This window comes from Nerophis ophidion, linkage group LG03 (genome assembly GCF_033978795.1).
Source record: "Nerophis ophidion isolate RoL-2023_Sa linkage group LG03, RoL_Noph_v1.0, whole genome shotgun sequence".
In the NCBI taxonomy this organism is placed as follows: Eukaryota; Metazoa; Chordata; class Actinopteri; order Syngnathiformes; family Syngnathidae; genus Nerophis; species Nerophis ophidion.
In genome coordinates this window covers 36,627,047-36,644,728 of record NC_084613.1, presented here as the reverse complement: position 1 = coordinate 36,644,728, position 17,682 = coordinate 36,627,047, and the positions used below count along the sequence as shown (strand labels likewise).

Here is a 17,682-nt window from a genome sequence, read left to right as displayed (position 1 = left end):
CTGCCATTAATGATGACGTCTTAAAATTTCAGCGCACTGTCTCGAACCCCAAGATGCAGAGATGGCAGGCGTAGCACAGGTAAACATGACTTTAATGTCAAAAAGAAATAGTGCAGCTGGGAAGTGCACATGCAGGGAACATACAATTGACAAAATGATCGATACGTTTGCTCGGCAGGCTGGTTTATAAAGAAGTCTGATTGGCAAACTGGAACGGGTGTGCTCGGATTGCCAATCAACGACAGGTGTGGGAGACAGAGATGGGGCCAAAGTATAATGAGGCAAACGGGACGTACCACTGAAAATAAGAGCACTTGAAAGAAAACAATACCAAACACAGTAGAGACAATAAGAGTTCAAACCTGTCAAGACATTCATGACAATCATTTTGCATTATTTAAGTTCAAGTAACTTAAAATCATTTGTTAAATGAACAGATTTAAATGCACATGTAAATTAGCTAGACTACATTTTCCTTTGTATTTTTTCACTAATAGATCTTTTATTCAAGCAGAGTTGTTTTCTTTACATAACTGTTAAAATTAAGTACATACTTTCAGTTGATATAATTGATAAAGGTTTTAGATAAACAATACCATTCCAAACAATGGGTTGTCTTCTTTTATCAACATAACACAAATAACTTTTCACAACCAACATTAAACTGCTTTAGTTAAGAGTTTGTTTCTTCCCAGGTCCATGAACATACCACACATCTTTAGTGTGCTGGACAGATTGGTTTTAGCTGTTCATCACCACTGATTAGTAGGGACTTTGTCAAAACAATAATATCACAGGAAAACAGTTCTAATCTGCCAGAATCATGTTGTAATGGTATGTGGGTAAATGAATACTAAAATCCCAACACACAAATGTACCAGTGTGCAACTGTACCATTCGGTCTTGGTTGGACCTTTTGAAACAATAATTAAAAAAAGCTGAGCTATACATGTGAGTAATCAAACAATACTGAAACATTGGTGCGATAACAAACACAAGGATTGTGTGTCACGTTAAGACAACTTAATTTAACCGATTCAACTGCTGTGAAACACTAAACAGTGTATCAGAAAACGCTCGCACTGAAAAACGTTGTGTTTGCATCACCATCATCAATGTAAATGCAAGTAAGAAAGGAGAAAAATTGCAATGTGTGGGATATTTTGATTTTAAAGCACTAAATAAAGTCATTTTTCTTCTTTTCCGGTTTACTATTTTTTTAAAAATGTATTAGGATTTTAATTTTAGCAGATTCCATTATGAAACAGAACACAGTCTGGACAGGTAGTGAGTGTGCCATACAATCACAAAGGCACCATTTACCTATAAATAATTCTGAGCCTTTCAAAAATAAAACACAAGAGATTAATTTAAAATTCAATGTCATTATTTTATTAATTAAGAAACCAACACATTTACGAAATTTCCTTATATACACTGCCTACAATGTGGATTTAAAAAAAGACACAAATATGCTTGATGCATTTTACATGGCCATACATAAGGATGTAATTACAGATTCATGCAAATGTTCCAGTGTTCATTTGTTCACATTTGGAAAAACATCCCTAAAAAATACAATCCATAAAGCATCATTTACCATGTGTTCCATGGGAAACAGAGAAAAGGCAAAGTTGTAAGAAATCATTTCTCATGAAATATCGGATAACATTAACAAAAGGTGCGAGAGGTCGACGTGAAGAAGAAGCATTGTTGTAATTAATAAAGCAATCAAGCGATCATAAAGCAATCATGGTGGCTCATGAGGAAATCTACACAGCTAGGGGTGTACAGTAAACAGCCATGGAAAATACAATTTATGTAAGAAATAATCCAATGTAGCTTAGATGACCTTCTGACGTGTTAGTGCAAATGTTCCTCCTTCTCCCGGCCTTTCTTGTCCTTCTCATCCTGCAGGGCGGTGCCCAGCTTCTTGATGAGCACAGACAGAACCTTGTCCAGTGGGTCCATCACGCCTCTCTGCAGCCACTTAGGAATTGTAGTCCTGGCATGGTGGAAGCCCAGTTTTTGTAAAATGTAGTCCACACCCACTGGGTCGATTTTACGACCCGTCCAGGAGATGAGCCTGAAGACAAACGCCATGTTTGGATTAGTAGTTGTTTTGTTGGGACTGAAGCTAAACATCAGGTTTAAGTCAAACCATGTCCTGAAATCCCCTTCGCTAAAGGTTGTCTCATTCCATAAAGAGACTTGAGTAGTTATGCTTAAGAATTCTAATCGTTTTTGTTTTGTGGGGACAGCATGGCATCTCTTTGATGTGTCACAGCGGCCACTATCTCCCCGGACTAAGAAATGTGTTCCAGGGCACTGGGTGAGAGAGAAGCAACTTATTGATTCTTCTTTATGTCTTGCATGCCTGGATACATTGATAGTAAATCATCTTTAAAGTGTTTGAACACTTGGTGTAATGATATGAACATATCATATCAGGTTTATTGTGGCCTAAATCATCACTATATAAATCATCACCAATAATTATCAAACTAAAATTTTTTGACCAAGATTTTTTTTTTTAAGAACTAAAATTGACACACTGTTAGAAAACCCAATATTGGTTTCTTATGCTTCACTGAGTGTTTTAGTCTTTGTATTTGATTTGTTTCAATGGCCAAGCTTTTATTGTTTTTAAATATTGGTTTGTACTGAAATATTTGAAGATTTATTGAAATAAATAAATACAAATACAATATATTCTTATTGTTTGTTATTTTCTGCTGGTGTTGAGCTGTAAAAACATCTCGGTCTGGCATTCCGATGAGTATGGAACAATCACTTTGTTTTCAGAAAGCAAAGCTTGTAGAGTCCATTAGCACAATTGAAAAGCTTAGATTCTCAGAGAGTAATGTATTTATAGTTCATATTGTCGATACGGCGATAACTACTGTACTATTTCGGGCTTTAAGGCGCGCTTAAAATCCTTTAATTTTTCCAAAATCTGCATTGCGCCTTATAACCCGTTGCGCCGAATGTACGGAATAATTCTGGTTGTGCTTACCGACCTCGAAGCAATTTTATTTGGTACATGGTGTAATGATAAGTTTGACCAGTCACACATAAAAGATACATGTATACTGCAATATGACACTAGTAAACAACACCAAAACTTTAAATGTTCCATTGAAAATAAAAAATTTTACACACAGAACTCACAAATATGTCAAAATGTTTTAGTATAACTTTGTAGCCACATCCCATGATGGATTGTCGGCCCATTACGGCTACCGTAGTCAGAGATACAAGTATTACTATGGTGTGTGTATAAGGACCACAAAATGGCACCCATTAGCACGCATATTATCTGGCGTTTTGTTTCACAATATTATGCAAAACCAACTTTTTTTACCATCTGGTACCAGCTGATGTGTATTTGGGATCTGTGTAAGTCCTGAAAATTTGCGCAAGTCGCCACTGTAGTCCAAGCCGATTTCGTAGTCGATAAGCTTCTTCTTTTTCTCTATCTTCTTGTTATGGGACATTCATCCTCTGCTGTTGCCATTTGTATTATAAAGTAGTGTAAAGTTCTAACTTGTTTCTGTCAGTAGATTCACTATGACAGTGCTAAAAACTACCGGTATAGTGGATTTATATTATTCACCCAAGGAACTTTGGTTATTAGAGAGTTCCGGTCTGATGGTTTTTCACGGACACATTTCCGGCGTTGTTGTTGTACTAGTGAGCCACGGATGAGGAGATGCTGCTCCGTAAAGTCTGAAAGTCATTAAAACAGTTAGCTCCATCTTTTGACACTTCTTCCACTCCCGTCCTTACACACTACACTGCTAAAACAAAGATGACGGGGAGAAGACGCTATCGAAGGTGAGCCACGTAAATAAGACCGCCCACAAAACGGCGCAACCTGAAGCGACTGTCAGAAAGCGGCTTGAAGACGGTCTGTGAAACATAATCTATGCAACATTTTGACCAAAGAACCACCATTACATGTTATGTAGACCACAAGGAAGTGTTTTCAATTTAGAAAAAAATCTTAATATCCATCCATTTCTACCGCTTATTCCCTTTTTGGGGGCGGGGTGCGCTGGCGCCTATCTCAGCTACAATCGGGCGGAAGGCGGCGTACACCCTGGACAAGTCGCCATCTCATCGCAGGGCCAACACAGATGGACAGACAACATTCACACTCACATTCACACACTAGGGCCAATTTAGTGTTGCCAATCAACCTATCCCCAGGTGCATGTGTTTGGAGGTGGGAGGAAGCCGGAGTACCCGGAGGGAACCCACGCATTCACGGGGAGAACATGCAAACTCCACACAGAAAGATCCCGAGCCTGGGATTGAACCCAGGACTGCAGGACCTTCGTATTGTGAGGCAGACGCACTAACCCCTCTCCCACCATGAAGCAAAAAATCATAATATGACCCCTTTAATGCGCTTTATAATACAGTGCGCCTTTTGTATGAAAAAAGGCCTGAATAGACCCGCTCATCCGGAGTTTGCCTTATAATTCGGTGTGCCCTATGGTCCAGAAAATACGGTAATCAGCATAGTGGTCTTACTATTGATAATTTATTCTTTCAATAAGCCTGTCTCTTCCAACTTTTTTCCTGCTCAAACTGATGTCTCCTGTTTTAGAAGAAGGGCTTACCTAAGAGTGGGCTCCAAGTGCCAAGTCTTGCACATGAACTCCCTCCAGTCCACCGTCGTGTAGTTGATGCCGTCTTCGTTATCATTATCTGTGGAGCCGTCTTCGTGCAGCGCAGTAGGGCTCTTCTGGCCAGGCCGAGCCGCAAACATACGTGGGGCAAAAAGGGCTGACACAATGAAGAAAATAAACAAAACAATTATAAATATTGTGTTTTCACCAGAGACCAACATTCTTCATTTGAATACAAAACATTGACAGCATTTTCTTAAAAACATCCAAATGTGTGAAAATCTTTACTTCTCTTCCTTTACACCAGGCCTGGGCAGTTATTTAGACTGGGGGGGCCAAATTTAGAGAAAAAAATGTGCCTGGGGGGGGTGTATCTGATTTTTAGGAACACTAATACACAACCTCACAATATTGTCTGAATGCTAAAAATGTTACAGCCTTCAAAAACGGAATGGAATTTTACATTTTTTTACTGAATGAGACACCCAGAATGTACATGAAAATAAAGAATGTCGGATTTACAATATTAACTATGAATTATAAAACACTGAAAATTGACAACATATCAACATGTCCCACCCCCTCTTGATCGACACATTTCACAATCAAGCGAAAAGCAACAAAAATGCAACAAAGAGCAAAATATGAACGCAAAGGGTAAATAAAACCCACCTACAATCTGATATCTAAGCTGTAGAACTTTGTTTTAAAAATCTCCTTCCGTGTCTGTCCTTTATACCCGCTATTCAGGTTGGCTGCTCTGGAAACATTCCCCACCCAAACTGCTTGGTGCCTCAGCTGAGCTGCTGTGACTTAGATTACCATATTATCTAATTTAATTACCATAATAACTAATTAGATTACCATAGTAACCAGTATATAACGCAAAAGTGCAGATTCCAACCACTGAAATACTTTGTATAGTTCAAGACTTACGGTAATTTTAAAACATTATTATGGTGGCTACAGTTTCGATCTTAACGATCTAAAAATATTATTTGGGAAACTTCGGCGTGCTAGATTGAAAAGCTTAACGGGCCGGACGTGGCCCCAGGGCCTTAATTTGTCCAGGTCCGGGTTATACAATCCACATAACAACATAGTTGATGGCACCAATAAGGTCCATACTGCAGACGGTATAGACAGTTGATAATTTGGTCCCAAAAGCTGAACAGACTATTTCCACTGCTGGTGAGTTAAATTTATTTGTTGACTCATGAAGGCGGCAGAGTTATCACACATTGTTAGACATGACTGGCAAAACAGAAGGATCAAAAACCTTTCTCTTTCTCTTTCAGGTAGGCGGACACCATATCGTGGAGGAACATGATGAGCTCAGCGTCCATTGTCACACAGATGTGGTCTGTGAATTCTGTCACGACGCTGCACTCCACCTTTGGTTTGCTGTTGGAATCTGGAAAACAGAACAAAAGACACGTGAGACGTAACAAAAATAGGTACAGTAAGTACCATAAACTAAAGAGTGTTTCCCACTGGCACTGATGCATGCATTTGCAAAAACATTTGTAAAAAGCAAAAAAATATATATGTTTAGAAATAGCAACAATTCTGTCGCCTTTTTTTTCCTTCTAATTATTAAATGTCAAAAAAAAAAGAAGCCGACTATGAGCAATGTTTTACAGGGGATGATATCACTGAAGCACTTGCTGCTTGTTGAGAACAGCGATAGGCCCTTTCACGTAATACTTGCCAAAAGACTTCAATAGATTTGTTGTCAGTCTTTTTTAACAAAGTATCTACAAGGTTACTCTGATTACTTGCCACAATGTCGCTAAACTAAGGTGGCAACACCTTTCCCACATGCTCCACTGCTCGTGAAACAAGCCATGTCATGCTTGTAACAACAGAAACGGAAATCAGTATTTTTCAGAAGCCGTATAGTACCGCTGTTAATTCATTAGTACCGGTACATATACATGTATACATACATATATACATACATACTGTGTGTATATATATATATATATATATATATATATACATACATACATACATACACACACACACACACACACATATATATATATATATATATATATATATATATATATATATATATATATACATACACACACACACACACACAGTCACGATCAAAAGTTTACTTACACTAGTAAAGAACAATGTCATGGCTTTCTTGAGTTTCCAATAATTTTTTGTGATAGAGTGATTGGAGCACATACTTGTTGGTCACAAAAAACATTCATGAAGTTTGTTTTTTTTATGAATTTATTATGGGTCTACTGCAAATGTGACCAATTCTGCGGGGTCAAAAGTATACATACAGCAATGTTAATATTTGGTCACATGTCCCTTGGCAAGTTTCACTGCAATAAGGTAGAACATTTGGTTGCCATCCACAAGCTTCTGGTTGAATTTTTGACCTCTCCTTTTGACAAAATTGGTGCAGTTCAGCTAAAATTGTTGGTTTTCTGACATGGACTTGCTTCTTCAGCATTGTCCACATGTTTAAGTCAGGACTTTGGGTAGGCCATTCTAAAAGCTTATTTCTAGCCTGATTCAGCCATTACTTTACCACTCTTGACGTGTGTTTGGGGTCATTGTCCTGTTGGAACACACAACTGCGCCCAAGACCCAACCTCCGGGCTGATGATTTTAGGTTGTCATGAAGAATTCAGAGGTAATCCTCCTTTTTCATTGTCCCATTTACTCTCTGTAAAGCACCAGTTCATAATGCAGCAAAACAGGCCCAGAGCATAATACTACCACGACAATGCTTGACAGTAGGGATGGTGTTCCTAAGATTAAAGGATTCGACTTTTCTCGGCTGACTCGTGATCATCCTGACCAATGTTCTCTCAGCAACAGGTCATAGTTGCATTTTCTTCTTGATCGTAGCAATAACAAAACTGTGCCATGCACTTTATATATACAGTGGAACAAAAAAGTATTTAGTCAGCCACTGATTGTGCAAGTTCTTCCACTTAAAATGATGACAGACGTCTGTAATTTTATTCGTAGGTACAGTTCAACTGTGAGAGATAGAATGTGAAAAAAAATCCAGGAATTCACATTGTAGGAATTTTAAAGAATTTATTTGTAAATTATGGTGGAAAATAAGTATTTGGTCACTTCAAACAAATAATATATTTGGCTCTCACAGACCTGTAACTTTTTCTTTAAGAAGCCTTCTGTCCTCCACTCGTTACCTGTATTAATGAGACCTGTTTGATCTCATTATCTGTATAAAAGTCACCTGTTCAAAACCTCAAACAGTCAGACTCCAAACTCCACTATGGCCAAGACCAAAGAGCTGTCGAAGGTCACCAGGAAAATAATTGTAGACCTGCACCAGGCTGGGAAGAGTGAATCTTTAGTAGGCAAGCAGCTTGGTGTGAAAAAATTAATTGTGGGAGCAATTATCAGAAAATGGAAGAAATACAAGACCACTGATAATCTCCCTCGATCTGGGGCTCCACGCAAGATCTCATCCCCTGGGGTCGAAATGATCATGAGAACAGTTACAAAAATCCCAGAACCAGACAGGGAGACCTGGTGAATGACCTGCAGAGAGCTGGGACCAAAGTAACAAAGGTTACTATCAGTAACACACTACGCCGACAGGGAATCAAATCCTGCAGTGCCAGACGTGTCACCCTGCTTAAGCTACTGCATATCCAGGGCCGTCTGAAGTTTGCCCGAGAGCACATGGATGATACAGCAGACGATTGGGAGAATGTCATGTGGTCAGATGAAACCAAAAGAGAACTTTTTGGTATAAACTCAACTTGTCATGTTAGGAGGAAGAAAAATAATGAGTTGCATCCCAAGAACACCACACCTGCTTTGAAGCATGGGGGTGGAGACATCATGCTTTGGAACAGTTTTTCTGCTAAGGGGACAGGACGACTGATCCGTGTTAAGGAAAGAATGAATGGGGCCATGTATCGTGAGATTTTGAGCCAAAACCTCCTTCCATCAGTGAGAGCTTTGAAGATGTAACGTGGCTGGGTTTTCCAGCATGACAATGATCCCAAACACACCGCCCGGGCAATGAAGGAGTGGCTCCGTAAAAAGCATTTGAAAGTCCTTGTGTGGCCTAGCCAGTCTCCAGACTTCAACCCCATAGAAAATCTGTGAAGGAAGTTGAAAGTCTGTGTTGCTCGGCGACAGCCCCAAAACATCACTGCTCTCGAGAAGATCTGCATTGAGGAATGGGCCAAAATACCAGCTACTGTGTGTGCAAATATGGTAAAGACCTATAGTAATTGTTTGACCTCTGTTATTGCCAACAAAATGTTATATGACAAAGTATTGAGTTGAAGTTTTTTTATTGACCAAATTCTTACAGTATTTTCCACCATAATTTACAAATAAATTCTTTAAAATTCCTACAATGTGAACTCCTGGATTTTTTTTTCACATTCTGTCTCTCACAGTTGAAGTGTACCTATGATGAAAATTACAGACATCTGTCATCAGATGAAAATTACAGACATCCGTCATCATTTTAAGTGGGAGAACTTGCACAATCGGTGGCTGAATAAATACTTTTTTGCCCTACTGTACGAACAATTATCCGGACAGTTGTTCTTGGGACCTTAAGATGCTTCCACATTCGTCCAAGTGACTTTCCTGACTTGTACAAATGTAGGATTATTTTTTTAAGATCTGTGCTGAGTTTCTTTGACTTTCCCATTATCGCGTCTAATGACTGCATCACATGAGCCCTATTTAAATGGACTCAGAGAAGTCAACAGGTGTTGTCAATCAAAATCACTCACATGAAGTTAAAAGTCCATGCCATGAAGCTAATATTATTCGATTGTAAATGTTCTACATCATCAAAATTGATAATGCATGTTGCTGTATGTATACTTTTGACCCAGCAGATTTTGTCACATTTTCAGTAGACCCATAATGTCTTCCTATGACAGTTCCACGCTGGAAATCACTGAGCTCTTGAGAGCCGCCCATTCTTTCACAAATGTTTGTAGAAACAGTCTCCATGCCTAAATGCTGGATTTTATGCACCTGTGGCCCGGCCAAGTGATTAGGACACGTGATTCTCATCATTTGGATTGGTGGCCAAATACTTTTGGCAATATAGTGCATATAGGCGCGCACACACACACACACACACACACACATATATATATATATATAAATAAATATATATATATATATATATATATATATATATATATATATATATGTATCATACAAAACCTTCTTGGCAAATATATATATATATATATATGGCTTCACGGTGGGAGAGGGGTTAGTGCGTAGTGCGTTTGCCTCACAATACGAAGGTCCTACAGTCCTGGGTTCAAATCCAGGCTCGGGATCTTTCTGTGTTGAGTTTGCATGTTCTCCCCGTGAATGCGTGGGTTCCCTCCGGGTACTCCGGCTTCCTCCCACCTCCAAAGACATGCACCTGGGGATGGGTTGATTGGCAACACTAAATTGGCCCTAGTGTGTGAATGTTGTCTGTCTATCTGTGTTGGCCCTGCGACGAGGTGGCGACTTGTCTAGGGTGTGCCCCGCCTTCCGCCCGATTGTAGCTGAGATGGGCGCCAGCGCCCCCCGCGACCCCAAAAGGGAATAAGCGGTAGAAAATGGATGGATGGATGGATGGATGGATATATATATATATATATATATTTGCCAAGAATGTTTTCATTTATCAAGATAGAAAGTCAGATACCGTCGTAGTTCCCACCATAAACGATGCCAACTAGCGATCCGGCGGCGTTATACCCATGACCCGCCGGGCAGCGTCCGGGAAACCAAAGTCTTTGGGTTCCGGGGGGAGTATGGTTGCAAAGCTAAAACTTACAGGAATTTCGACATCCCCTTGCCCCTGGAGAGTCACCACCGTAACTAACAAACATTCTGGGGGAAACTCTGTAAAACACTGTATATATATATATATATATATATATATATATATATGCATATGTATATATATATATATATATGCATATATAAATATATATATATATATGTATGTATATATATATGCATATGTATATATATATATGCATATGTATATATGCATATGTATATATATATGCATACGTATATATATATATATATATATATATATATATATATATATATATATATATATATATATATATATGCATATAAATAAATAAATAAATGGGTTGTATTTGTATAGCGCTTTTCTACCTTCAAGGTACTCAAAGCGCTTTGACACTACTTCCACATTTACCCATTCACACACACATTCACACACTGATGGAGGGAGCTGCCATGCAAGGCGCCAACCAGCACCCATCAGGAGCAAGGGTGAAGTGTCTTGCTCAGGACACAACGGACGTGACGAGGTTGGTACTAGGTGGGATTTGAACCAGGGACCCTCGGGCTACGCACGGCCACTCTACCACTGCGCCACGCCGTCCCTAATGTATATATATATATATATATATATATATATATATATATATATATATATATATATATATATATATATATATATATATATATATATATATATATATATATATATATATATGTATAAATATACACATATATATGTATACATATATATTTATTTACATATGTATACATATATATTTACATATACACACACATATATATATATATATATATATATATATATATATATATACAGTGGGGCAAAAAAGTATTTAGTCAGCCACTGATTGTGCAAGTTCTCTAACTTAAAATGATGACAGAGGTCTGTAATTTTCATCATAGGTATACTTCAACTGTGAGGGACAGAATGTGAAAAGAAAATTCAGGAATTAACATTGTAGGAATTTTAAAGAATTTATTTGTAAATTATGGTGGAAAATAAGTATTTGGTCTCACTGATGGAAGAAGGTTTTGGCTCAAAATCTCACGATAGATGGCCCCATTCATTCTTTCCTTAACACAGATCAATCGTCCTGTAACTCCCCTTAGCAGAAAAACAGCCCCAAAGCATAATGTTTCCACCCCCATGCTTCACAGTAGGTATGGTGTTCTTGGGATGCAACTCAGTATTCTTCTTCCTCCAAACACTTCGAGTTGAGTTTATACCAAAAAGTTCTATTTTGGTTTCATCTGACCGCATGCCATTCTCCCAATCCTCTGCTGTATCCTCCATGTGCTCTCTGGCAAACTTCAGACGGGCCTGGACATGCAATGGCTAAAGCAGGGGGACACGTCTGGCACTGGAGGATTTGATTCCCCGACGGCGTAGTGTGTTACTGATGGTAATCTTTGTTACTTTGGTCCCAGCTCTCAGCAGGTCATTCACCAGGTCCCCCCATGTGGTTCTGGGATTTTTGCTCACCGTTCTCATGATCATTTTGACCCCACGGGATGAGAAATTGCGTGGAGCCCCACATCGAGGGAGATTATCAATGGTCTTGTATGTCTTCCAAATTCTGATAATTGCTCCCACAGTTGATTTTTTCACACCAAGCTGCTTGCCTATTGTAGATTCACTCTTCCCAGTCTGGTGCAGGTCTACAATTATTTTCCTGGTGTCCTTCGACAGCTCTTTTGTCTTGGCCATAGTGGAGTTTGGAGTCTGACTGTTTGAGGCTGTGGACAGGTGTGTTTTATACAGATAACGAGTTCAAACAAATGCCCTTAATACAGGTAACGAGTGGAGGACAGAAGAGCTTCTTAAAGAAGAATTTACAGATCTGTGAGAGCCAGAGATCTTCCTTGTTTGAAGTGACCAAATACTTATTTTCCACCATACTTTACAAATAAATTCTTTAAAATTCCTACAATGTGTATTCCTGGATTTTTTTTTCACATTCTGTCTCTCACAGTTGAAGTGTACCTATGATGAAAATTACAGACCTCTGTATTCATTTTAAGTGGGAGAACTTGCACAATCGGTTGCTGACTAAATACTTTTTTGCCCCACTGTATATATATATATATATATATATATATATATATATATATATATATAAACATATATAAACACATATATATATATATATATATATGTATATATATATATATATATATATATATATATATATATATATATATATATATATATATATATGTATTTGTACATATGAATGAGACCCCTTTTTTGGGGGCCAAGAGCTCAGTATTTATAAAAAAAAAGGCAGCACACCTGATAGGGTAGGCTCATCAGGATCTTGCACATGGATGGACTTGAAGTCCAGCTGCATTCTGGGAAGAGCGAAAATGGTTTCTGTCTCGTGGTTGTAGCTGGAGTTGCTGCGGAAGCTACTCAGCAGACTGGAGCTCTTAGCAGCGGCTCCACTCTCTGGGTTGTTAGCTTCCACATTTCTCAGCAAGCTCAACTCTGAAGTAAGAGATTAAAAGAAAAAGCATCAGAACTCTTTGGAGCTTTTCTTCCTTTGACGCTATGTCAGCTATTTTGCATCACCTCTAAAAGCCTTATAGCCACATGTGTGGACAGTACCTTTTGGCTCTAATTTCCAACATTTTTTACACTACTGAATTGGGGTCTTATGCCGACATATGGACACTTATACTGCTATCTGGGGGTGTCAGAAGAGTATAACATACAATGGAATTTGGAAAAAAAAGTGTGAAAATAAAAATTTGCATGTTACTACACATGAAGTACACATTTGTGTACTTATGGACTAAGTACATCATATAAAAACATGATTTTTTTGTTTTTATTCTAAATAGGGTCCAATAAGCCCAAATAGCAAAGACAAATAAAAAAGCATGTAAACAAACAGCTTGGGCCTTAAGAGGTTTTAAAGATATCAAACCGTGGCTTCAATTTAGTAAGGTACTCGTCTCAGCACTATTTGAAGTAAGAAGTTTTAAAAGTTAATAATGCACTTATTTGCTAGTTCGTTGGCTAATAAGCTCCATTAATGAATCCAACCTTGGTAATTCATGTTATTACAAATCAGTTAGTTATGTAATGTTTAGCTGGATTATTTCACAAGAATCAGAAATTTAAAGCACACCTTCATTCCTCATGGCAGTGACGTAGTTAAACCATTCTTTAACAGTGGCAACTCCGTGTGGAGGGTTTTCATGACGCCGTCGCGTTATCTTGGTTATGGTGGCCATCGGGCTTTCCAGTGCACCACATGGTTTGGTCACCATTGTGTTGTGACCCAGATGGAAGTCTAACGTCTGCACGATGTACGTGGAATCATCCTTGGAGCCTGTTTAAGAAATGACGAGACAGTGCCAGAAAAAACCCTCTGCAGCACAGAGGCTCTTAAAAGGAAATATAACTCTTACCGTCCTCCAATATTTTCTGTGCCTCGGTCCAGAAGGCGATGTTGGGCTCTTCCAGGTGGAAAAGGGCCCACGACTTGGACCGGAAGTTGGGGCCATGGAAGCAGGCCAGGGTCATGTGATTGCCATGCAGACTCATTGAGCCACCCAGCTGCACCGCATCTTCAGGCAGAGGCATTTGGAAGAGGGATATGTGGCAGCCCGCGATTACCTTGAGCACGCCGGGCCAGTGGCGGTGATGTGCTGCATCCACGTCTGCATTTGAGACACAAAGATGAAAACAGATCAGTCGACACAGCAACAAGTGGAGCACATCTTATTCAAAAGAAGACTAAGGGCATCAACACTAAGGCGCATTACATAGAGTGGAAATTGTGTCGTAGATTACTACAGCCTCCAGAGTGTAGTTTTGACTTTTTTAGTGACAAGCCATGAAAATCAGAATGAGAATTAGCTTTATTGGCCAAGTATGTTAAACACAAAAGGAATATGACTTGGTAGACTATGCTCTCATTGTTCAATGTAAACAAATATTAACGATTACGTAAATTAAAAATATAAACAAGCAAAAACCCCTTTTCCAAATGAGTTAAGAAATTGTGTTAGATGTCAATATAAACGGAATGCAATGATTTGCAAATCATTTTCAACCCATATTCAGTTGAATATGCTACAAAGACAACATATTTGATGTTCAAACTAATAAACATTTTTTTTGCAAATAATCATTAACTTTAGAATTTAATGCCAGCAACACGTGACCAAGAAGTTGGGAAAGGTGGCAATAAATACTGATAAAGTTGAGGTATGCTCATCAAACACTTATTTGGAACATCCCACAGGTGTGCAGGCTAATTGGGAACAGGTGGGTGCCATGATTGGGTATAAAAGCAGCTTCCGAAAAAATGCTCAGTCTTTCACAAGAAAGGATGTGGCGAGGTACACGCCTTTGTCCACAACTGCGTGAGCAAATAATCAAACAGTTTAAGAAAAACGTTTCTAAAGGTGCAATTGCAAGGAATTTAGGGATTTCAACATCTACGGTCCATAATATTATCAAAAGGTTCAGAGAATCTGGAGAAATAACTCCACGTAAGCGGCATGGCCGGAAACCAACATTGAATGACCATGACCTTCGATACCTCATACGGCACTGCATCAAAAACCGACATCGATCTCCAAAGAATATCACCACATGGGCTCAGGAACACTTCAGAAAACCAATGTCACTAAATACAGTTCGTCGCTACATGTAAGTTAAAGCTCTACTATGCAAAGCGAAGGCCATTTATCAACAACATCCAGAAAAGCTGCCGGCTTCTCTGGCCCCGAGATCATCTAATATGGACTGATGCAAAGTTGAAAAGTGTTTTGTGGTATGGCGAGTCCACATTTCAAATTGTTTTTGGAAATATTCGACATCGTGTCATCCAGACCAAAGGGGAAGCGAACCATCCAGACTGTTATCGACGCAAAGTTCCAAAGCCAGCATCTATGATGGTATGGGGGTGCATTAGTGCCAAAGGCATGGGTACCTTACACATATGTGAAGACACCATTAATGCTGAAAGGTACATACAGGTTTTGGAAAAACATATGCTGCCATTTAACGCCGTCTTTTTCATGGACGCCCCTGCTTATTTCAGCAAGACAATGCCAAGCCACATTCAGCACGTGTTACAACAACGTGGCTTCATAAAAAAAGATTGCGGGTACTTTCCTGGCCCGCCTGCAGTCCAGACCTGTCTCCCATCGAAAATGTGTGGCGCATTATGAAGCGTAAAACACGACAGCGGACACCCCGGACTGTTGAATGACTGAAGCTCGACATAAAACAAGTATGGGAAAGAATTACACTTTCATAGCTTCAACAATTAGTTTCCTCAGTTCCCAAACGTTTATTGAGTGATGTTAAAAGAAAAAGTGATGTAACACAGTGGTGAACATGCCCTTTCACAACTACTTTGGCACCTGTTGCAGCCAGGAAATTCTAAGTTAAATATTATTTGTAAAAAAAAAAACAAAGTTTATGAGTTTGAACATCAAATATTTTGTCTTTGTAGTGCATTCAATTGAATATAAATGATAAATGGGTTGTACTTGTATAGCGCTTTTCTACCTTCAAGGTACTCAAAGCGCTTTGACACTACTTTCACATTTACCCATTCACACACACATTCACACACTGATGGAGGGAGCTGCCATGCAAGGCGCCAACCAGCACCCATCAGGAGCAAGGGTGAAGTGTCTTGCTCAGGACACAACGGACGTGACGAGGTTGGTACTGGGTGGGATTTGAACCAGGGACCCTCGGGTTGCGCACGGCCACTCTCCCACTGCGCCACGCCAATATGGGTTGAAAAGGATTTGCAAATCTTTGTATTCCGTTTACATTTACATGTAACACAATTTCCCAACTCATATGGAAACGGGGTTTGTACTTTTGTAAATAACTAATACGTGCAATGTCAATAAATAAGAGTGCAGTGGTGAATATGCGATGATGACGTAAACATGAGTTAACACATTCACAGTGACTGATTAGTTATTTTACAGCGTTCATCAGATTGCCTAGGGTAAGAGACTATTTTTATGATGGATTGTTTTGGTGTACAGTGATTTGTAATGCCTGATATGCAGAATATATGATGATTATCAGAACACCCACAATACTGGGAGGTTGAGATGCCAATATAAATATTCAGCACAGGCAATGTAATTTTTTAAGGCTGAAACTCTATTACGGATACTATTTTGCATCTTTCTTTAGCAGGTCTGAAAAGTATGTGCAAACTGACACAGTTACGCACACAACTGTGAGGAAACAGGTAATCATGCTGCAAAAACAGCTCAACAGAGAATCCTTTGTTCTACTTGTGTCAACATATACAGACTCTAAGAAACAAAAAACAATAGTTAGTCTATTTAGCAGTATAATTGTATAGCTGCTGGATGACATAAGGCCAAAGGGCTTAGACAGAAAAAAATCAGTTGAGACGTGTTGGTGTCTGCTGGCGTTTGTATTTTAATGGAGTTTGTTTTTTTTCATGTAGGAATCATACTTCTCGTGTAGAGAAATATTTTTAATATGCATTTTCTTGCGTTTTTATCATTCAGGACGCATAGATGCGCGCCATTGTTGTGAATGTCCATTGCCTCCATGGTTAGTGTGCTAAAAATGTTTCTGTTGTCAAGATTGTTATTTTATATTGGAGAAAAGGTAGTACATATTAAAGATGTGTGCTGCTTGCTCTTCATTACAAAACCCTCGGACTGGAAAGCGCAATAACCTTAATGTGGAGGGAAATAAGTGCTTCCATGGGCACACTATGCTGGTAATACCCACAAACAAAATTATTTAAATTGGGTGGTCTGCACCAGTTATCAATTGCACAATCAGTCTTGGAAGATAACACACAAAAAGACCACAAAAAGGACACTCTATTTTGGAGCTTAGTAGATTGGGCCCTCAGTGTATTAGTTACCAAACACCGGCAAGACAGAGTACTTGCTGAGTGTATTATTACATCAACATGTGATTTAAATGTTTTCACACAGCAGTACAAAGGAACATGCTTACAAAGCTCTGTTGCTCCTTTCTCTGCGTTGATGACTGGGGTTTTGGGGGGAATGTAGGGGCCAGGTCCCCATGTGGAGAGTGCCCGCTTGCTGGTGTCGAACTGCTGGGTAAAAAACTCCTGCAGCTTCATGCCGATCTTGATTAGGTCCGGTGTAGTAGAGCGTGAAATGATCACCTGGAAAATATCCCACTGCAAGTCTCCATGGACAAAGATCTCACTAA

The 17,682-nt window shown here is 39.1% G+C and overlaps 1 protein-coding gene across 1 annotated transcript in view; it reads right to left on the bottom strand.

Annotated features, from left to right (window-relative positions):
- Positions 1-1,369: 1,369 nt before the first annotated feature.
- The window catches only part of kiaa1109 (KIAA1109 ortholog), a 236,469-nt gene continuing 220,156 nt past the window's right edge, over positions 1,370-17,682 (bottom strand). The window contains exons 82-88 of the mRNA XM_061895057.1: positions 17,461-17,678; positions 13,884-14,135; positions 13,601-13,804; positions 12,760-12,954; positions 5,917-6,051; positions 4,629-4,794; positions 1,370-2,086 (exon numbers count right to left, since the gene is read on the bottom strand). Coding sequence (XP_061751041.1) covers positions 1,864-2,086; positions 4,629-4,794; positions 5,917-6,051; positions 12,760-12,954; positions 13,601-13,804; positions 13,884-14,135; positions 17,461-17,678 — 1,393 coding nt within the window. The 3' untranslated portion in view covers positions 1,370-1,863. The remainder of the gene's footprint in view (positions 2,087-4,628; positions 4,795-5,916; positions 6,052-12,759; positions 12,955-13,600; positions 13,805-13,883; positions 14,136-17,460; positions 17,679-17,682) is intronic.